Here is a 22,439-nt window from a genome sequence, read left to right on the forward strand (position 1 = left end):
TCCCTTTTTCTGCCCTGTGTTAGAGTAGCGACCAGTCAAGTTTGTGAATACCCTTTGCCCTATGTTTAATTAAACACATAGCTAAAATAGGACCTCACAACATCAACTTTTGTGTAGGAGTCCAGGTCATTTAAGGGCAAACTTCTAAAATTCCAAGTCTCCACAAATGGAGATCAAGAATAAATCAATCCAAATATTTTATTTATAGAGCGCATTTCATCACAGAAACACAACAGAAGGTATTTCAAAGGCGACAAGGAACACCTCGGTTGACTAAAAATTGCAACCAGAGCAATGACTTGACTACAGTATCGCCCGTCAGCTGCTCACACGGCCTTGGCAGCTTCCTTCATCAAGAGTCCCTCGTAGCTGCAGCTAAGTTTGGAAACAGGGAATAGATATAGCCTACACAAGACTCTTCTTACATCAATGATAAAAACACGCACGCCTGCCTGCAACATTTTTTTCCACTTCTCACGTGCAGGAGCATTCAGAGGAGATTTGTTTAAATTGGTACAACAGCGTCCCCTGTAGGCCTGTTAGTATTGGATTCAACTCTACACCTTTCTGGACAGTAGATTGCTTTTTCGTCAGACAGTTAGGGGGGTGGGAACAAATGAGATCTGGTCAGAACGTAATGCCTGAAATATCTGATTAAAATGAGCTAGCATTTTAAAGAAATACACTGAGAGATACAATTCAGCTCTTACGAGTCACGACACAAGCAAAGGTGGACCTTATTCCCTGTTCCTTGCTTCTATGATCATTGGCTGTAGATCCAATTTCTAATTATAAATGATTGACTAACTGCTGAAGGGCCAATCCAATATTCTAAACAAATACCATTCGATTTGTAATATATTAATAATAACATGCAAGTTGACTAATGTACACAGGTAAAATCGTGCCGCATGAGTTAAGCGTTTTGATGAATGTTAAGGGTGCTCCAGCCACTATAGTGTAACTTTGTCTGATACAGTGGAGCCATTATTTGAATATCATATAAACAGCCCTCACACTGGCAGTGACCTCGTGGACACAGACACACACACATATCACACTGCATAAAGGCAGTCATAACTGTTTTGAATAATTGATTGGCAGTGAAATTGTGAGGCTCTAAGGTTTCCAGGATGTCATTGTCTGTGTTTTGGGTCAATGAAAAAGTGAACTTCTCACATGAGGCGCTCATCATAGACTTGCCTCTCAATACACATATGCACACATTGTTTGTTGTCATGGCAGTGTGTTCATCCACTTCATAGGTGGAGAAACCCTACAGCTTCATCTCCCATGTTCACTGAGCTCTCTGGACCTCGGGCCACTCGGAGGTCGACAACCATGAGAGGAAGATGCCTCGTAACAAACTGATCACTACCGAGGATGACAGTAAGTCCATGCCTCTTGAGATCTATGATCAACTTATTTGGTTTTTCATGGTACTTTGACAAGAAGGAAGAGATAAAGTCAACACTACCAATGGGACAATGATCATCTATATTTGCTTTTCCTTTCTAATCTCATTTGTTAAGATGATGTTAACTATAAGGCCTTTGGCTGAACCCCATCTCCCTTCATGATACGATTGTTCGCAACTGCACCCCTTTGATGCACACATTTTCAATGACCCGTGGCATCATGACTCTAGTTTCACCGAAGGGCTGATCTCTTCAATTTGTCTGCGGCGGGCTTTGTTTTCACTTTATGCTTCTTCATTGAACACAATGCAGCGTACACAACGATGAAACGTACTCAAGTGCGGTTTGGGATTGTAGGAATGAAGTCGATTTATGAAATTGAAGTCATGCAGGTTGTATGGAAAATCAGTAAGCATCAAGATGCACGTATGTATTAAATATGTGAAAAGAAAACATTTGACCAAAAATGGAAAAACACATCACAGAAGAAATCAGGTGGACAAGCAAAGATGAGATATGAATTCAGAACCAATGATTGATTCAGATAAGAAAGAAAGAAACGATTCAAATTTGACTTAACATTTTTCCATTTTCAAGATATGGATAATTCATATCTTATGTTCACTCTGTTCTTAGTTCACATTGGACTTGACACAGGTAAGTACATAAATGTGTCTTATTCCATTAGTGTAAGCGTATCAAAAATCATGCTGGTGTGTCATAGCTAAAGTACGACTGATCTTTTGGTTTGTATTACGTGACAAATAACACATTTTAGTGGAGGTGTATTGATACCAAACATGTTCAACTGCAACCTTAACATGGATTCACATATACTGCAGGCGATGAAGACCAAATTTGCACTATACCAGAAGAATATGAGCGAAAGAAAATAGCCAAAAAGAAGCAGGATAGTAAAAGAGAGGGAAAGAAGGGAAATCGAAAGAAGAAAAAACATGCAGCCGAGACTCAAGAGGAGTTGATGGACAGACCAGAGAGGAAAGAAAAAGGCATGAGGAGGAAAGGAAACAATGGTAAAAATAATACCGCAAAGGAGATTGAGAGGGAAGACAAAAAAAAGATGGCAAGGGAGAAGAACCTTAAAAATAAACAAAGAGAAAAGGTGCCGATGGAGAGCGGAGCTGAGGATGAAAATTTCAAGAGGAAACACAAACACGACAGTGCCCCGAATGAAGAAAGAAAAGAGAATGTTTGTAAACGTGAGAAGGAGAAGAAACAGGAAGTAAAGATGAAAAAGCACACAAAAGTAATTGAAACAAGGTAAATAATTTACTTTCTTTTAGGAAAACAACAATATGTTCTTCTACAAGAACAATTAAAAGAAACAATGACTACTCAGTTCAGAGCAGGAGACAAGTGAAGAAGAGGACAAGGAGGAAGAGGACAGCAATGACGAAGAGTTGAGGCCAGAGTCTCTGACTGCTGAGGAGCTCCAGGAGCTAAAAGAGGAAGTGGACGAGAGGAAGAAATTGATCCAGAGTCTCAGAGGAAAGCCATGGTCGATGAGAAAGAAGCTGTTAACCTTACGGTAACTTCTTCATAGCAGTCACGGGTCAACCTATTGACTTTAGCGAATTTGGAGTGAAGCCATCTTCTTATTTGCAGGGAGTCTCAGGAGTTTGTGGAGAACTACGAGGGGGCTTTGGGCAAAGGGAAAGGTAGAAGGCTCTACGCATACAAGGTCATGATGACTAAGGTAAGAGGAAAGTGGCTTTTAAAGAACTCAAATAATGTATAAATAGTCATTTACTGGTAGGGTAGCAAAATTCAGATGGAAATGTTCCATGGGAACTGACACATTAACTGGCACATAGAAACACTTTTAAACACAGTTAGTCTATAACAGGGATCCTCCATCTTGAAAAACATGAAACATAAGCTTGGTAACTGAGGGAACTGTATTGATTAAAAATATCTAACTGTTGTAGTAAAAGCAGCAGTTACAACGATGATTAGGAATCAATTTTTGAGGACGTACAAATTGTTTTTTTCCCTTCAGATGTCTGATACCTGCTTTACAGGGTTATTTTTTCTTCTTTTCTAATTTTACAAAGTAGAAATGGATGAAGTTTCAACGAGATTTTGAAAACTTCAGAACTGCTTGCATCCCATGGGAGATGAAAATCAAAGAGATTGAAAGTAAGTGAAAAGTCCATGTAAGTCTTTTCATCTAACATTGCTTGCATTAGCGGGCTTGAAGTTGAGCAATAATGTACACTCACGTTTCTCATTATGTGCTGCACATCACACAGGTCACTTTGGCTCTTCTGTTGCTTCTTACTTCATCTTCCTGAGGTGGATGTATGGTATCAACATGATCTTGTTTGGGCTCACTTTTGGCTTGGTCATGGTGCCAGAGGTTTGTTGCTTTTAGTGTTTCTTGTTGTGTGTCTTTTTATGTTGCTGTCTACTCTGTTTTTGTACATCAGGCATTAATGGGGCGGCCCTACGGGAGCATCTCGAGAAAGACTGTGCCGAGGGCTGAGGAAGGGAGCGCCATGGACTTTGCTGTCTTGTGGGACTTCGGGGTCAGCTATCTCACACAATGTCACTTTTTTTTTTGCTATCGTGAATTAAAACATGCATCTTCAGGGTTACGCCCAGTACTCTGTCCTCTTCTACGGTTATTACAATGACCAGCGTGCCATTGGCTGGCTCAAGTTTCGCATGCCTTTGTCGTATTTCCTGGTTGGAGTAGGAACGGTGGCCTACAGCTACATGGTGGTCATTCGAACGTGAGTACTATATATGCAGTATAGGACTTAATGTAATCATCACGGTGACTATGTCTTATCTCCAATAAAAGGATGGCCCGTAATTCAAATGAGACTGGTGTCGGAGATGATAACAGCTTTAATTTCAGCTGGAAAATGTTCACAAGCTGGGACTACCTGATAGGGAACGCTGAAACAGCAGATAATAAATTTGCCTCAATCACCACCAGCTTCAAGGTCGAGGCCGATGTGTTTGTGTTGATGTTTACATTTATGTTATAATTGAGTTAACAACTACCCTGAGATTCCCTCCTGCTGTCTCACCAGGAAGCCATCTTAGAAGAGCAAGAGAGCCATAAGGATGACAACATCCATCTGACCCGCTTCCTGCGAGTGCTGGCCAATTTCCTGGTGTTGTGCTGCCTTGCAGGAAGTGGATACCTCATTTACTTTGTTGTGCGGCGATCTCAGAAGTTTGCTCTGGACGGACTAGAAAACCATTCTTGGTGGGAAAGGAATGAGGTATAAACACATGAGTCGACATCAGAATGTATGATTGAGATACAATCTGATTGGCTTTTCGTTTTTTACTGAATTAGAATTATTGTGTAGTCACAATTTACAACCACACCACATTGCAAATATGACCATTTTGCTAAATAAATAGCCATCTTACAATATTGGTAAAAACTGAGCAATAATACTGCATCTTAGTAAAGACAGAATTTCTGATTCTGATATATCGTTATTTTAGGTATTTTTTCCTCCGGCATCAATAAAGTTTGAAAAGCAAAGTAACTACCTGGAGAATTTCCATACAATTTCCTTCAATCTGTAATGCAGAACATTTGGTGGATCCAGTAGTCTTTGCATATGTCCATCTTCATAGCGCACCACTAAGTGTGACAGCCTGTGTTTTTTTCTCTCAGGTAAATATGGTTATGTCATTACTGGGGATGTTTTGTCCCATGCTGTTTGACATCATTAGCACCCTGGAGAACTACCACCCCCGAGTCGCCCTGCAGTGGCAGCTGGGCCGCATCTTTGCCCTCTTCTTGGGGAACCTCTACACATTCATCATTGCACTCATGGATGAGATCAACCTGAAAGTGAGGATTGTAGTGTGTACACGATAGACAGTTTATTGAAGTGTGAACTCAGGAGTGTACGTGTGTTTCAGAGGGAAGAGGAAAAAATAGTCAAGTTTAATATAACACAGTGGGAAGCAAGTTTTTACAACGTCACAGGAAATAGCACAGCGCCACCTGCTGTTCATCCTGCTGATGTGCCCCGTGGGCCCTGCTGGGAGACCATGGTAGGGCAGGTTAGTTAGAAAGTGACCTTAACACTTACCATGGCATGCAGTATTAAGAAAATGATCTGTGGCTTTTGCATAAGCTAATGGGACTTTAAGATTGTATGATTGTTTTGATCACATATAGTAACTGCGCAACACTATCATAAATTCTGACCACATACAAATACCTCGCATATGCAAGGCCTAATTTCCCTTGGGTACAAAGAAACTTTTTTAAATGCACATCACAGAAACATGGTCCTTTGCAGGAGTTTGTGCGGCTCATCATATCTGACACCATGACAACCTACGCCACACTGCTCATTGGTGATTTTCTTAGAGCTGTGCTTGTTCGTTTTCTCAACCACTGCTGGTGCTGGGACTTGGAGGCCGGATTTGTAAGTCAGCATTTTACACCTGCCTCCTGAAATGTCTATAGAGGCTGTGAAAATATGAGTCAGGAGACTATTTTGTTCATCTTCTTTTTCCGCTGTACTTTCGGAAAGCCGTCATACTCTGAGTTTGATGTTAGCGGGAATGTGCTCGGCTTGATCTTCAATCAAGGAATGATCTGGTAGGAGAGATAAAAAAAAAAAGAACTATGTGAAATGATGAATGACCCCTGTCATTGCACTTTCTTCTAGGATGGGTGCCTTTTATGCTCCCTGCCTGCCTGCCCTAAACGTCCTCCGCCTCCACGTGTCCATGTACCTTCAGTGCTGGGCCGTCATGTGCTGTAATGTGCCGCAGGAAAGAGTCTTCAAGGCCTCTCGCTCCAACAACTTCTACATGGCCATGTTACTGGTCATCCTCTTCCTCTCCACCCTACCTGCAATGTACACCATTGTCACAATCCCTCCGTCTTTTGATTGCGGACCATTCAGGTAATGAATGGATTCTATTTAATATGCGGGTCAGGGGGATTCATTCACTTTTCCTTTCTTCGTAGTGGGAAGAATCGTATGTTTGATGTAATCCATGAGACTTTGGAGTCAGACTTCCCAGCCTGGTTTGGAAAAGTGTTCAACTATGCCTCAAATCCTGGACTGATCCTACCCTTCATGTTGTTGATGGTGTGAGTAGAATTGATCAAATGTCGTGTACACAGAATAAAAACATGTGGTGCATAACTTAATGAATAGGGGAAAGCTGTGTTTGGTTTTCTGATCATAATGCCAAATCTGTCTGAGTAATTTCAGATGTTCTCTGTTCTGCATCATTAGTGTGTGCATGAGCCAATCATAGCATTTTTTTCTTAGCATAAACATCATGGTGTGACCTGACTGAGTCAACAATGTAAATAGTTTTTTTGGGTAGAAAGGTGCTGCAATAGAAATGCACTCACCATTAATAATAATAATAATCCATTTCATAGGCTGGCAATTTATTACCTGCAGTCCACATCCAAAAGCTACAAAGAAGCAAATATTGAACTGAAGAAAAAACTACAGACGGTAAATTACTTTTTTTTCTCCAGCAGGAGTCGATCATCAATTGTATCATGTTGTACTTCACAGTGACTGCATGAAGTCAGAGATTATTAGGACATTTGTGTTTCTGCTTTTAAGCAAAATGAAGAAAACAAGCGAAAGAACAAGCAAGCTGCGTTGAAAGCTGCAATGGATTTGGAAGAGGCCAGAAGAGCTGCATCCGAGGTTGCAGAAAAACAAAAGAACAACAAAGCTTTGCAGCAAGACCATGAAAGTGAGACACAGGTTGCTACATTTCAATATTTGCTGCTCTATTAAGGATTCCCCCTCCCTCTTTATAGATGGGAAAGAACACCGTTGTAGAGCTCAGAAATCACATCATGGCAAAAGTGGACATAAATCTCCCACAGGCAGAGACCAAGAACATACAACGACCAGAACTCCTGCCTCTGGAAGTCATCGCCGTAGCAACAATGAAGCTTCTCGGTACCTGCCTGGTTTCCCTCAACAAAGTGATCTGAAGATACACAGGGGGCCAAGGTTGCAGCGACACTGAGTGAGTGAGCATGAATAGAAAACACTTTACTGGGAAAAGTCATTTTCCGAAGTGTGTGATACAAAAATATTCTATTGCATGTAGTATTTTTGGGCACATTTTCCCGCAAGGACTTCTCTGGTCTCCAGAAGACAGATTTGAACAATAAAGTGATGGGACTTGAGTGATGAGTCAATAAGCTTTATTTGGCAAAGCCGCAAAGGACTCGTGTTAAAATAATGAAAAGTGGGTTATATGCATAGTATGTATTTACAGAATTCTATAGAATACTGTTTTTGTATTTTACATATAGAACAGTAACTGTATTTTTATAATATTGTAGACATATTATCCAATTAGAAACATTTTAAAAATGTATTATAAATTAGAAACATTTTAAAAATTTATTATAACCCCAACTTGAAGCTAGGTCTCATTACTACTATAGTTCTAGTCTTATTTTTCTTTAAATTGTCTAGACTTTTCTCGGCACCGCAGCCATTGAACTCATCCTTTGACTTGTGGTCGTGCCAGTTGAATTCAGCAATGTCCAAGTGTGCCAACATCCTTAATTGTAAATCCTTTTGTTATGGTCTCTTGAGCTTCATCATGTTACAGGGATGTCTGTCTTGAATCATCTGATAACGGTACACTGTCTGATCCAATATCTTAGAGGCTGTTCTGCTCTGTCATCCTGTCAGTCAACAGTCCCTCAGTTGACCTTTTAGTCAAATGTAAACATGTTTCCTGTCAGTTCAATTATCCATCTATTCCACCAATGCATTTTGTGTACCAAGAAATGTCAATGCGAAATCCAAACGCTATATGTTTGGGTAAATAAAAAACTAAACACTCTAATTACTAGGGAAATGAAGAGGCAGTACTAATCAGATCTTTATCTGCGGGTGCTCATAACTCTGCCTCCATGCTTGTGCCAGGTAACCGAGCCACACAGCGGCATACTACGTATCTGATATCTTAACTTTCTCTGTACACCAACAGGGATCTCATCTTTCCTAATATTAATGAAGGGAAGAGTAAGGCTTTGTACCATGATGTACACTGATTTGACTTCTAAGATTGTACTGAGATCTGCTTTGGGGACCCAAAGTTTGTGAATTGGTTGTTTTTTGTGCAAATCCAGAGAGTTGAACAAATGCAATCAAATAAGGAGAGCTTATGAAATGAATTGTCCGTAATTTTGGGTTCTGTCCGGCAACATGATTTCTCAGCATTTCCATCTGCCCTTTTTGTTCTATTCCAAAATTGGGCTATGGATTTCGCTGAACTACAATAAATAAAAGCTGCAATAAATAAAAGCTGCATGCCTCTTGAAAAAGAGGCAAAAAGAAATACTCGAGCTGTCACAATAAATCGTGTAAGGACATCAATAAAGTGTAAGTGTTCATGTGTGAATATTTATCACCAATTTTATGACACGCCATTCTGAATGGACATAGACTGTCACACCAGTGGTGGGCGTGGCTCAGGTCCCAGGTTGGGTGGGGTGGCTTAGTAAAATGAGGCTACGTTCCAAATTTTGTTGCAGCCACTGTACTAATTGGTGGGGGGAATTGAATTTGAGGAAGCATACCGCATCAGTTAAGTAGAGCAGGAAGGTTGTACTGTATGTAAACACAGTGGACTCCTGAAAGGTGCAGGTAAGGAGGACCGGATGACAGCTTGGGTATTGGGGTTAAGGTGAAGGGCCGCGTCACATCTCTTCTTTCACTGCATTATTCAAAAGGACCTATTTGACATTTGACTATAGTCTTGCATCACGGTTGTTTTAACACGTCAGTACAACATTTCGCCTCAATTTTGCACAATATGCAGTATTTTAATATTTGTATCTTGTTGAATCTCACTCACCCTGAACTTTGACTTGAAGATTTTAGGTTGCAGGAAAACACCTGTTTGTATAAATGATGCAACTATAAGTTACAAACTTGACAGGCAAAGACATCAATCATCAGCATGCAGATGTTGCATGTTTTTATACATCATCCATGATGACTTATTGTATCATTTACCATTTTGATTGACATTTGTCTGTTTTAGGTCTTGCTCAATTGAATTTTCTTCCTCTGGGCTACTGCTCATCATCTGATGGCCTTTGTATCATTGATGGTTGTCAAGGAGTGGTTCAAACAGGAGCACATTTGTCCCCCGTGTGTGTGTGGGTGTATGTGTGTGTTGGTTTACTTATTTTGCCTTCACTGCTGGATCAGCCTCCCTCACTCATGGATGGACAGGAGACACACTCTGAAGCAGACAGAAGAGGAATAACTACATGGGCCAAATACACAATCAATTACTAATACAGAATGCCCCCTAAGAAGAAAAATGATGCAGCTATTGCTGTTGAAGATGGTGAGATGGTGTTTTTATTTTTACATGTTTCAAGCCTCTACTGGTGTTAGAGATCATTTGTTTGACTTTTTATTTGTTCCAGTTGGTATGGAGGTGGATGCTGTAGTCGACAGTGGAAGTGAAGGTGAGTCAGTTTTGCATTCCACTTAAACTTGTCATGTTTCATCTTAATTGCACTTACACATTTGAGTTCTGATAATGGAGCTGTGACAGAAATTCAGCCTTCACTATAATAATGCACCTAGAAACTCATTTTGGTCTATTGTGTCACTGCAAAAGTTAGAAAAATATTGCAAATGACTCTGTTTGATCATGTTAAATAAATAAAGTACCTCTAATGTTTGATCCTGTGACATTCCAACTGGATCTGAGATATAGACTCAAGATTAGATTGTAGAAGCATTTGTCAAGATTTAAAATTTGGAAATATTTTATATGATTTAAAAAAAGTCTTTCATCATATTTCACTTAGTGTACTCAGAAATCATACTGGTACACTTTTAGTTACCGATAATAAATTCTATTTTTTTAGAAGAGGCCAGGAGAAGAATAAAAAACAGAAGAGCTAAACCTCAGCGTAAAGCCAAGCATTTCAGCGATGAAGAGGAAAATGAGGAAGAAGAGGATGAGTCACCAAGGAAGAGAGGAAGAAAGAAGAAAGCAGTGCGCCCGGACAGCGATGATGAAGAGGATGATGATAACAAGAGTGTGAAAAGAAAAGCCTCCAAAGCTTCCAGAAAGAAAGCAGCCAGAGAAGAAAGCGAGGATGAGAGCGAGGAGGACGACAAGAGGAAAAAAAGAGGAGGAAAGGCGGTGTCAAAAAAGGACAACGAGGAGAAGAATAAAGAGAAGAAGGGAAATGCTAAAAGGAAAAGAGGCAGTGAGAAAGGTGGTGAGAAGGACAAAAAGAAGAAGGGGAAGTTGAGCAGGTGCAGTATTCTCTGAGAGCCTTTCCCATCTACACCTGAGAATGTCAATTCTTCATCTTTTCCGAAACTCAGTAGGCCCGATATAGGTCCTGTTGATGATAGCTAAGATTCCTGTTTGTATCAATCAGAAAACACATCAAATGTTGCTGCTGTCATTTCTGTAAACGTTACAGTAAGCATTATTTGTTACGTGAGTCTCATTATTCACTCATTCATTCATTATTCACTCCCGAGATCAGGAAAATGACATCGACCATCTGTTTGATGATAGATGATGGTAGCATCCCTGGAATTATAACTATTGCCTGTGCTGAGTTCAATTTGTCTTTCGTATTTGTCACTGTCGTTGTGAAAAAGTCATGGCACATGACTGCTCTTTCCCTTCATCAGCTCTTCTTCCTCCTCTGACTCTGATGAAGAATCTCTGTCTGAAGGAGAGATGGCAGCCTTGAAGGAAGAGGTAGAGGAGAAGAAGAAACTGATTGCCACATTAAGGAATAAACCGTGGCGAATGAAGAGGAGACTCGTTTTGCTCAAGTAAAGAATGCAATCCAAAAAAAACCCCACATAAGCCTCCTTTTAACTCTCGTATTGCTTTCTCAATTGCAATTCTGGCTGTGAATCCAACTTTTTGAAGACTCTTGATTTAGTTATTTTTGTGCATTGCATTTGCTCTTTGCAAGGACTTTGACGTGCTTCTCTGAAGGCTTACCATCACGTATGTCCCGTACATGTGATGATGACTGCATATTAAAACTTGTTTGCTGCTTTACCCGTTTATTTTCCTTCTCTTGCGGAGCCATCAATTTGCCACAAACTATTGTACTACATTGAAGTCAAACGTGTCTTGTGTTTGTAAGTGCAGTCCCTCGCAACAAAGTAGTGCAGTCTTTACATCTGTCAGGAGAGTCACAGTTGACACATGGCTGAGAAATTGTAATGTGAGCTTTCCAGTTACGGCTTAAGCTACTGTATATGTTGTTTCTCCAATTGCTTTCAATAGAAGGGTCAGTTGTCACATGTTGATACTGTTCATATAAAAAGTAGTGGAAACCCCTTTTTTTTCTTCAGCAATATTGATAGTTGTGATTTTTTTAGGAGCACTTTATCCAAATCTGGCACTTGAATTTAATCAATTGCGAGAGTAGTCAACCAATCACGATGAGTGTGAAAGTATAGATGAGTGCATAAGTAAGCTTCTGGTAGCGGAACAGGATAGGGGAGCTGTCATAACTTTTTCATGAACTTGACACAGTTTCCTGATTGGTGTTGCGGTTTCTGATGAGTTACTTGCCTGCTATCACCATGTACGAACATCATCAATCAATAACTGATTCCATCCTTCTTATTTCACTTACCGATCTTAACACTAATTGATCCACTGGATTGGTCCTCTGTTGAGTGGATCCTATACTCATCTTTCTTAGTTTCTGATGACTGACATTTGCACTTGTCCAATAGGGAGGCACAGGAGTTTATTGAAAAGTTTGAAGGAGCTCTCGGGAAAGGAAAAGGAAGGAAACTGTACGCTTTCAAAGTCATGATGGCTAAGGTAATGGTTTGCACATTTCGTTGACATGCAAAGCTCTGATGATACAACTGTTGTTGCTTTGAGGTTTGATTATGATTTTTTGAATATTTCCCCCCTAGAAATTCATCAAGTTCAAACGTGACTTTGAGAACTTCAAAACAGCCTGCATACCCTGGGAGAGGAAGATTAAGGATGTTGAAAGTTGGTACCAATATTCTCATTCTGGGTTGTTGCTTCCACAAAATTGTGATTACTGAGTTAAGAATCTGCTGACAGGTCACTTTGGGTCCTCTGTGGCATCTTACTTCATATTTTTGAGGTGGATGTATGGCCTGAACCTGGTCCTATTTGGATTCATGTTTGGCCTGGTGGTCCTGCCTGAGGTAAAGCAGTTTCAATCCTATTATATTTGACAAAGTTGATATTTTAGATGCTATCAAGTTGCCCCTGTCTGACAGACTTTATCATGTGTATTAGATTCTCATGGGTCTACCATATGGCTCCATTCCCAGGAAAACTGTACCCCGAGAGGACCAGGCAAAAGCTATGGACTTCTCTGTGCTTTTCGATTTTGGTGTGAGAATCTGAGTTCAATTGATCTGCTGTCCTTATTCAACCTTTAGACGTAATCAACAAATCAAAAATGCAATCAAGTTAGCATTTATGTGTGTTTCTGGCACACTCCATAAATGAAGGTAATGACATACCTCTTAGTCACACACTTATTTAATCAACCAGGAGAAGACAACCAGCCCATGTTCTTACATCTTCTAATAATATTCTGCACTTTTAATTTTTGAATATCTGCCCCCCCTTGTTTTGTCCATACATTAAAGTTTGTCCGTCTTTGTCTGTGTTTTCTTTGATCATCCCAACAGGGCTACTGCAAATATTCGCTTTTATTCTACGGATTCTATGACAATAAGCGAACCATCGGTGTGCTGCAATTTCGACTTCCCCTGTCATACTTGCTGGTTGGCGTTGGAATCTTTGGATACAGCTTGATGGTTGTCATTCGAACGTAGGAGACACACACAAAAACACTCTTAGGTAGATTTCAAATAGATAGTCAAGTTTATTTTTGATTTATTTACAGGATGGCCCGTAACTCAAATGAAGGAGGCGACGGTGCTGAAGAGGGAGAGTTCACCTTCAGCTGGAAGATGTTCACCAGCTGGGACTACCTGATCGGAAACCCAGAGACAGCAGATAATAAGTATGCCTCCATTACCACCAGCTTCAAGGTGAGAGCACAATGAGAAAATATAAAAGCAGTTTTGAAGGTAGATCAGGGGATATTTTTCTTTTTGTATTCGATCAAAGGAAAGGAAATAGCATTGATAGGGGAATTGTCCACTTTTGACACAAAACTTGTGATGTCTCAGATCTGAGGTAATTTTCTTTTAATGTAACCTGTAGGAATCCATTGTAGATGAACAGGAGAACCAGAAGGATGAGAACATCCACCTGCGTCGCTTCCTCAGGGTCCTTGCCAATTTTCTCATCCTGTGCAGCCTTGGAGGCAGTGGTTACCTCATTTACTTTGTGGTGAAGCGCTCTCAGGAATTTGCTGACATGGATAATGATGAACTCTCCTGGTTTGAAAAGAATGAGGCAGGTTCCATTTTGTGTACACAAGACTGATTTCTACATTTATGCAGCATTGAGATATGTGATCAAAAACAGACTTTCAACCATCCATCAGGTGGAGTTTGTGATGTCTTTGCTGGGCTTGGTGTGCCCTCCTCTTTTTGAAACCATCGCTGAACTAGAGGACTATCACCCCCGAATTGCTCTCAAGTGGCAACTGGGACGCATCTTTGCACTTTTTCTGGGAAACCTTTACACCTTCCTTTTTGCACTTTTTGATGAGGTCACTGCAAAGGTAAGGCTAATGGAGCAGTGTGTGAATAGCAGTATTCTTGTACATAAAGGTCCAGCATTTGTTTTTCTTTCACACACGAAACAACATAAGGCTAAGACTTTTTCCACAAATAGTGGCTTTGCTATAATAAATAGTACCTCATTTTCCCCACCCAGTAAAAAACAAAATAAAAAATACAAACAAAATAGTTGTGCCGCCAGCTAACTGTTACTATGACTAATTCCACCACTCGTTACAATATTATCTAATTACAACAACTGGTAAACAGATAAAATAAAATAAAATAAAATAAAATAAAATAAACATGCACGCATGCACGCATACACGCACGCACACACACACACACACACACACACACACACACACACACACACACACACACACACACACACACACACACACACACACACACACACACACACACACGCCTATCAAGTGCGTGTACTTATTTTATATTACAGCTGAACTTCAGATATATTATTCTAAGGTAAGAACGGACCATTTATGTCTGTCACAGTTGGAGAGTGAGAAGGCCATCAAGAACGCCACTGAGTGGGCTCTAAATGAGTATCATAGCAACTACAGTAGCTTCTACAACACCACAGATGTGCCTCCTCCCAATGTCCACCCTGCCGACGTCATCAGGGGACCCTGCTGGGAGACTGCAGTTGGCATTGTCAGTAATTGTAGAAGAATGATTCTACTGTTGACCTCAGACCAACACCGTTATAGTCTCTTTATTGTCATAGTTTATTTTGCTTTGCAGGAATTTGTGAAGCTGATCGTGTCTGACATGCAAGTGAATTACTTGACAATCCTGATTGGAGACTTTGTGAGAGCTGTTGTTGTCCGTTTCCTCAACTACTGTTGGTGCTGGGACCTGGAGGCTGGATTTGTGAGTGCTCACAATGTGTGTCAGCATCCCCTTGTCAGGTAGTGAGGTTTTTATTTCATTTTGGTATTCCCAAGGAGTCATCATAGCCCCCACTTGTTATCGATTATTTTTTCTCTTGTACACATGCAGCAGAAGGTTTTTTTTTATGCTAATCGTGTACTGTATTATTGAAGTTAGTGCGAGTACATCACAGAGTATTGCATCAAGTTAACCTGATACCTTCCAAAGAGGCATCAAGACAGATGATCCCAAGCAGTGAGTGAAACATTACACTGCACCGCAAACGTAATTACAGGAAGCAAGACACATGATTACAGATGCTCAGGGAGAACATAAATGTTTTAAGTGTAAAAATATATTGAAACACTTGTAATTTGTTTACTCTAGCCTTCATACGGTGAATTTGACATCAGTGGGAATGTGCTGGGCCTCATCTTCAATCAAGGAATGATATGGTGAGTTTAGAATGTTGATTAACATAACACTAGATCATCCTGAAGATGAAGATTTGCTTTGTTTTTCCTGCAGGATGGGTGCATTCTATGCTCCAGGGCTGGTGGGTCTGAACGTATTGCGTCTCCTGTGCTCGATGTACTATCAGTGTTGGGCTGTGATGGCCTGTAATGTTCCCCATGAACGGGTCTTCAAGGCCTCGCGCTCCAACAACTTCTACATGGGTCTGTTGCTGCTTGTGCTCTTTCTAAGCCTGCTGCCAGTGGTCTACACTATAATGACGTTGCCTCCATCATTTGACTGTGGGCCATTTAGGTCAGTAATGGACAGTACACTCCAGATATCTAGTGTATAAGTACTGGTTGAGATGACTATTCATTTAAAGGTTAAAGCTACAAAACAGAACATATCTTTTATTTGATAATTTTATTTAACTTGCAGTGGCCAAGAGAAGATGTACGATGTAGTCATGGAGACAATAGAACAGGATCTTCCTTCCTTCATTGGGAACATATTCGTCTATGCCACCAACCCTGGACTTATCATGCCCGCTGTACTTCTTATGGTGTAAGATAAAATGAAAAGTACCATCACAAATTAGGCCATGTTTTATGTTCATGATGAGCAGTATGATGCAAAGACTACTAGATGCAATACATATTCCGTCAATCTAAACCTCAAGTTGAGTGGTTTTTAGTTTTGATTTGTCATGGCGACCAGTAGGTGTAGCTTACCTTGGCCCAGTTAGCAATGAAAAAATCCAGCTCACCTGCAAGCCGAATGAGCACCATCGAGAAAACAGATAGGTGGACAATTAAACCTTGTGGAGGGATAGAACAAAAAACAGCCTGCGGTGTGTGTGCCTTTAATGTACATTTGTTCACAAGATTCCTACTTAGACTTACACACTCTATTAAAATTAAATAAATAAGATAGGCCACCATATTAGAAAGAGCGGTCAGGCCGATGTCTGTTCTTATTCTCCATGCAATGGCTCATTTATTACTTTCACTCATTTCACTCTTTGCAATAGGCTGGCCATCTATTATCTGAATGCCGTGTCAAAAGGATATCAACAAGCAAACATAGACCTTAAAAAGAAGATGCAAATGGCAAGTATTTGCATTTATTTTCTCAATACATTTAAGTTGATAATTTCCAGCTGAAATGACAAAATAACTATTGGGTCAACCCATAAGGCTCGAGATGAGGAGAAGAATCGCAGGAACAACAAGGACAGCACTAATCAAGTCATGAAAGATTTGGAAGACTTGCTGCCAGACAAATCTTTAATACCACTTATGACTGAGGAAGAGCCGCCCCCACCTGGTATAGTACATGTACACACCATCAAATATTTTTCATCTGCAAGTCCTCCTACATTTTCTATTTGCACTCACCATGATTCTTTTCAGAAGTTGTCACTGAGAAGGGAACCAAGTCTCCGAAAATGAAGCCAGGTTCAGCAGTCAATGGGAAAGGGGTTAACCTGCAAAAAGATGTATCATTGGCTGCTTCCAATCCCAGGGGCGTGGTGACCCGGGCCCCTGGCCCGAGAAGTCGACCTCCTGGAAATGCTCGGGGGCCTCAACCTGGGCAAGGCAGGGGGAGAGGCCGAGGCAGGCCTCCAAGACAATAGTTTTGCTGACAGCGCACGTGATCTTGGATGCAATGACTGGCACATCTTGATTTTCGTGCAGGTAAAAGCCTCCTTTATTGTATTTGGGAATTTGGCAAACTGAGCTGCGCATTCAAGTGGACCGACAGCATTTTCTTTTCTAACACTTTGTTTTTATAATCATCTTCATTATATTTTTAAAATCACCCCGCTGCACAGCATTTGGGAGGGGAGGGTGGGGTTCACACACAGGATTATTCCACAAATGTGATCTCTTATCGCCTTGGACAACATTACATCATCACATCATCCGCCTTTGGAGGTCTGCAAGCTGTTCTATATCAATGTACATTGACCAATTGACTCCTTTGATTTTCTGCATGGGTTCCAGCGAGACTATTGCTGTTCCCGCAATGTCATAAAACTGTACACCTCTTGACTAGTGATTTAAAAGAGAATAGGTGCAGCCTGTTCCATTGGCTGGGAAGCGAATTAGCTGTGTTCATCCCCACAAAAGCCAGTTTCAAACTGTGCTCGTCTGTGAAAATAACCCCCCAAAAAAACTCCATCGGAGTACACAATTAGACTTTGCACTAAACTTGTGCTGGGCACCAAAAGTAGATTCCTGGGAGTCGAAATCCAAGTCTATTGATAGACGAAGACCTACTATATACCACACACTTCTCCTTTGAAATGGAGGCGAATTGTACCCCATAAATGTTGATGTTTAAAAATTCCATCGACAGAGCAAGAAACAGATATCCCTTGTTTTAACATGTATGTGTTTTGATTTTATTTGGAAATCTGTGTAAATAGTATTTGTATTTCTATTTTTATATGACATCTATTAAAGTATGTAATTCTGACACAAATTTTTACTTGTATATATGTCTATATTACATCCCCCAATGCAGATCCTATTTGAACCCAGGTAGGCTTTTTTTCTTTTTTTAAACAGAAAGGTAATTAAAAATACGTATGTAAAATCTTTTACTGCTATTCACACTTTAGACCACAAGAGGACACTCTAGTTTGCTCCAAGACTGAAACACAAGCACCTCCCAATTCTGACGCGTTCACTCCTCTTCCTGACTAGTGATGTGAATTCCAGTTCTTTTAGGTGAACTGAATCTTTAGAATCAGTTCACTCAAAAGAGTCGTTCAAACGAAGCGTTCAATGAAGTTCACTCATTGACTCGTTCGTGAACGGGAAAGCCAGGATTCGTTCCCTCGCTGATCCGTTCTCGTGGTGAACTGGAAATGCGAATCACTCAGTGAGTGATTCACTCAGTGAGTGATTCACTCAGTGAGTGATTCACTCAGTGAGTGATTCACTCAGTGAGTGATTCACTCAGTGAGTGATTCACTCACAGATTCGTTCGTTGGTGAACGGGAAATGCAATTCACGACTCGTTCGTGACCGGGAAGTTACGTCACTGACTCGTAAAGTCCCTCCTCCATCTAACGCTCGCTGGCGCTGCTGAGTGGCTGATTTTCTTCTTCGTTGTTTTACGGCAAGGTAGCACCAGCTTCAATGGGCATTACTGACCTCTACTGGTTGAAGTTATATATGAAAGGAAAAAAGAACGAATCACTTTAGGACGTGATTTGTTCACTCTCGTTCACTGAAAGGACTCGTTCGTTTTGAACGAATCGTTCACTCACGAGCCAACACTACTCCTGACCCGATCAACTGCATAAAGAATGCTTTGAGCTGTGCACTTCTGTAGGCTGCAAAAGCTGGAAAAAACACAAACATATGCGACACGTTTTTTTCCCCTCCAGACAGACACGGTACAAGGCAAAATAGTTGAGTTCGTGAAGCACTCTTCACTCTTCCTCTTTGTTTAATTACCTCTTGGTCGATGTCCAGGATTCCTCTCAGACTTGTTAGTGATATTTGATCCTCCAAACACACCATCCCATTAATGTTTGCATTTTGATTTGTTTGTGCACTTAGATGATTTACAAGCATTTTTCCCACTCCTGCATCCCGTCTTCCTCTAATGTACTTATTTTGTGCCCTTGTTCTCTGCACTATTTAATGTTTATACACTACACATACATGGAAACTATTCAAAATACGCCCACTTACATGAAATCAGCACCCTGATCAGATGCCATACAGGACCACACTAGCAACATCAGGGTGGCCATGTGAGTATGACTAAGAACACAAGTCTCCATTGTTTGCAAGTACTGGTAGTCAACAATGAACACAGCTCCTAACAACCTGTAAAAATGAATTAATTCACCGTTTTCATATAGTGCACTCTAATGTGCTCATTTCCACTACAGTTTAGTTATTCTTGTAGAAAATATGATAGAATTGTACTATGATATGGCATACATACCTTGGCCTTCAGTAGGGACTTTGACTTAATCCACGTCTCAGCAGTAGTATACTATCACTTTGCAATTATAGAACCCATCAAAAAAAAGGTAACACAGCACACAACAATATCACTTTTAGTACATGAATTGGAGCAGTTCAGAACCAATGGCAAAAAAATATTGACATAAAATACATCACCCCTTATCACCATACCAATTATTAAATTTGCCATTTTTTTGTAGATCGCTACAGACATGTTTTGTTTATGAAATGCGATTTTAAGCAGTCATGTCATAGTTTAAATGTGACAGGCATTGGAAAAAATAGATACATTACAATGGCTAAAGTTTGATTGATTTGAGTTGGTTTACACAAAAACAGTTTTAAAGTGTATGGTGTGTGATTATTTTACAGTTGAAGTATACTATAGTGTACCAATAATAGTACTGTAGATGCAATACATCCAGTCTGTCTGTTTATTTGTATCTTTTGAAAGGATCCCACGGTTGCGGCTTATCTTATTTATCACAGTGATTATTGGCATTCAATGTCATCAATCTCTTTCATCATCGTAACATTTGTTTTCCTCTCCCTTCTCACTCGTTCCTCAATCAGGAATGTGGGTGTGTCGTCATGGTGTTATTTTCTTTCCAGAAGCACCTTTCAAAGGAGACAGAGATTCATAGAGCGTATCATTTCTATTTTCATTCATCTCTCATTCTCTCTGGGCTCATGAGTTAATTTGAAATAATGTTTATTAATGTGCATATCTGACCTGCTGTGTTGTTTTTTCTCTGGTCTACTTGATATGAACTCTCATCCATGAACTGTGGAACCCTTCCAGGTAGATCCAGGTCGTGTGTTGTCGCTGGGACCGGTCCGAGCTTTGGGAAAACTGTGGGCTCCTCTGGGCAGGTACATGGGTTGTTTCTCTCCCAGGCACCTTAGAAAATTACGCAAATATAAATGATGTTCATTAAGATGAGCAGAAAATACATACAATGTAGATGATTTGAATGGAGGTTATTGAATTACAATGTATCGGGACAGTGTTTTATTGATTTTTAAAATCAAACAGGGACAGAGTTATGATCCTTTCATGCGGAAACAAACCATGACTCATGCATAAAATGAAAGTACATACTATTTTTGCATTTGTTGCACATTTCACTTGGTATAAGTCTATGTTAACAATTATGGTTTCTTTTATTTAGAAAGGAGGCAGGCAGCCAATTATCACTCTCCGCATGTACAAATTGGGGAGGCAATTTTTGGAGTACCTAATTGTATTTATAGCCCCAGGGACTGAAAATGAATGTGATGTTTTGTTTTGATGACTTTCTTTCAAAGATGTTAGTAGTCTGTTTATGATGGATGTCACTGGGTGTGTCCCAAGGTTTTACAATAGCTTCCTAAAATGCCTTTTTTTTTTAAAATATATAAATATACACAATTCAATTTCCATCATACAACAACATATTACGTTTGTGCTAATATGCTTCTTGTTTGTTAGTTTACTCACATTTCTTGCCTGCAGGGGCCACAGAACGATGTCGCCCTACTTTCTTTCCCAGAAAGGTCAATGTGAAGGACCCAGTGTCGGCTCCAGAAGAGTTTACATACATTTTTGCAGTAAGCAACAGTAACTCTAGCAACTGAGTCTAAACAAAATATACATACTGTTATTTTTGTACATATTGCATAATATACATCCACAGCATTGTTCAAAAGTCCACTGCCTCGATTAAAATACTCTGAATCGTCATGTATCTTCAAAATGAAATGATTACCTGTGCCAGATCCGAGAAGATCCTTTATGCGCTTCAGTTTGGAACCTGTGTACCGAGCATGAGAACAAACAAGATTTGATCGGCTTCTCTTGAGCGGAGAATCAAACTCTCCACTGTCTTTAAATATTAAAAAGCCTTGCAGATGGAGTTTCATTTTGTAGTGGCCTAAAGTGTGCTGGTAAAAGGACGCCCCAAATAGTCCTCAGGTTACCCGTCATGAGTAAGATAGCAGTGCCAGCTCACTCTCAAGCATTGTTGTCATATATGATAACTGCATAATAATCATGATCCATTAATGCTCTGATGATACTGCACTACGTGCGGGAGATTTGCAGAGTAAGCCCAGAGTTATTTCATTAGTTGGCAATTATCCAATGTTTTTTTTTTCTTTACATATACAGTAAAGGTGTCTAATGTCAGTTGACATAGTGATGACCCTGGAAGGATACAGTCAACAGTATGTGTTCATCAGTGTTGAGTGTGTTAGGACATCATGCCTCTCCTTAATGTGTTGCAATGATGACATGCCGCACCAGGAGAAAATTCATTACAACATATCGACGTTTGTTGGTCTTTGTGACTGTCAGCACAAAGCTGCGATACGTCAAATCATCTGATGTTGCGTTTTACAAAACACATGATTGCAGAAATCAGCTAGTAGTGGAATGGTATTTTTATGACAAAACTGTCAGAAAGTTACACAATAACTTTCGCATTACGTCTTTCCCAGAAACACACAGTACGATTACATTGAGTGTTGAATGTAATGAGACCAAATTCTACAATGTATAAAAAAAAGTGTAATTTCACAAAGATAATAGTGCTTTTTGTGTGTATTTTGAGACTTTAACTGAATAATCTTGTTCAGCTAAATGACAGGGGAATCATTAAAAACCACTCAGTGTGATTTTGTGCTGTCCTAAACGATAGGAAGCCATTTGTCATCCTTAATATATGTACCGGGACTGTCTTTGGCCTAGTAAGACAATTCACTTTAGTGAGGATCAAGAGCATAGAAACTACCACTATTATGTATATATCTTTGTATTATATCCATATCTTTACGTATTTCTATTTTTTGAAAGGAAAATAATATTTTTTTATATTATAAATATTTTTATATGATATATTTCATAATAATAACAAAGAGTGCATTGAATAAACGCACAAACAGTATAAGGAGGAGCTATAACTTGGTCACCATTTCATTTGAGT

At 40.0% G+C, this 22,439-nt stretch overlaps 2 protein-coding genes and 1 long non-coding RNA gene across 3 annotated transcripts; 2 read left to right on the forward strand and 1 right to left on the reverse strand.

Moving 5' to 3' along the window:
• The first annotated feature begins 1,269 nt into the window (after positions 1–1,269).
• On the forward strand, positions 1,270–8,269 carry tmc1 (transmembrane channel-like 1). The gene is made up of 19 exons (XM_037257762.1): positions 1,270–1,389; positions 2,261–2,699; positions 2,779–2,967; positions 3,045–3,135; positions 3,497–3,578; positions 3,692–3,798; positions 3,869–3,967; positions 4,032–4,174; positions 4,246–4,390; positions 4,481–4,675; positions 5,083–5,262; positions 5,334–5,477; positions 5,720–5,848; positions 5,957–6,024; positions 6,095–6,334; positions 6,400–6,525; positions 6,826–6,904; positions 7,019–7,154; positions 7,222–8,269. The coding sequence occupies exons 1-19, from the start codon at positions 1,353–1,355 to the stop codon at positions 7,434–7,436; spliced, it is 2,844 nt and encodes a 947-aa protein (XP_037113657.1). The 5' UTR covers positions 1,270–1,352; the 3' UTR covers positions 7,437–8,269.
• A 1,368-nt stretch (positions 8,270–9,637) lies between these two features.
• On the forward strand, positions 9,638–17,310 carry tmc2b (transmembrane channel-like 2b). The gene is made up of 20 exons (XM_037257760.1): positions 9,638–9,788; positions 9,871–9,912; positions 10,321–10,717; positions 11,108–11,254; positions 12,179–12,269; positions 12,368–12,449; positions 12,525–12,631; positions 12,726–12,824; positions 13,127–13,269; positions 13,345–13,492; positions 13,668–13,862; positions 13,954–14,133; positions 14,651–14,809; positions 14,900–15,028; positions 15,416–15,483; positions 15,557–15,796; positions 15,923–16,048; positions 16,515–16,593; positions 16,681–16,810; positions 16,897–17,310. The coding sequence occupies exons 1-20, from the start codon at positions 9,743–9,745 to the stop codon at positions 17,118–17,120; spliced, it is 2,832 nt and encodes a 943-aa protein (XP_037113655.1). The 5' UTR covers positions 9,638–9,742; the 3' UTR covers positions 17,121–17,310.
• A 2,304-nt stretch (positions 17,311–19,614) lies between these two features.
• On the reverse strand, positions 19,615–21,361 carry LOC119126565. The gene is made up of 3 exons (XR_005098664.1): positions 20,957–21,361; positions 20,210–20,377; positions 19,615–20,094 (listed from the first exon to the last, which is right to left on the reverse strand). It is a non-coding gene; the product is annotated as an uncharacterized LOC119126565 (long non-coding RNA).
• Positions 21,362–22,439: the final 1,078 nt, after the last annotated feature.

This window comes from Syngnathus acus, chromosome 9, assembly GCF_901709675.1.
Source record: "Syngnathus acus chromosome 9, fSynAcu1.2, whole genome shotgun sequence".
NCBI classification, from domain to species: domain Eukaryota; kingdom Metazoa; phylum Chordata; class Actinopteri; order Syngnathiformes; family Syngnathidae; genus Syngnathus; species Syngnathus acus.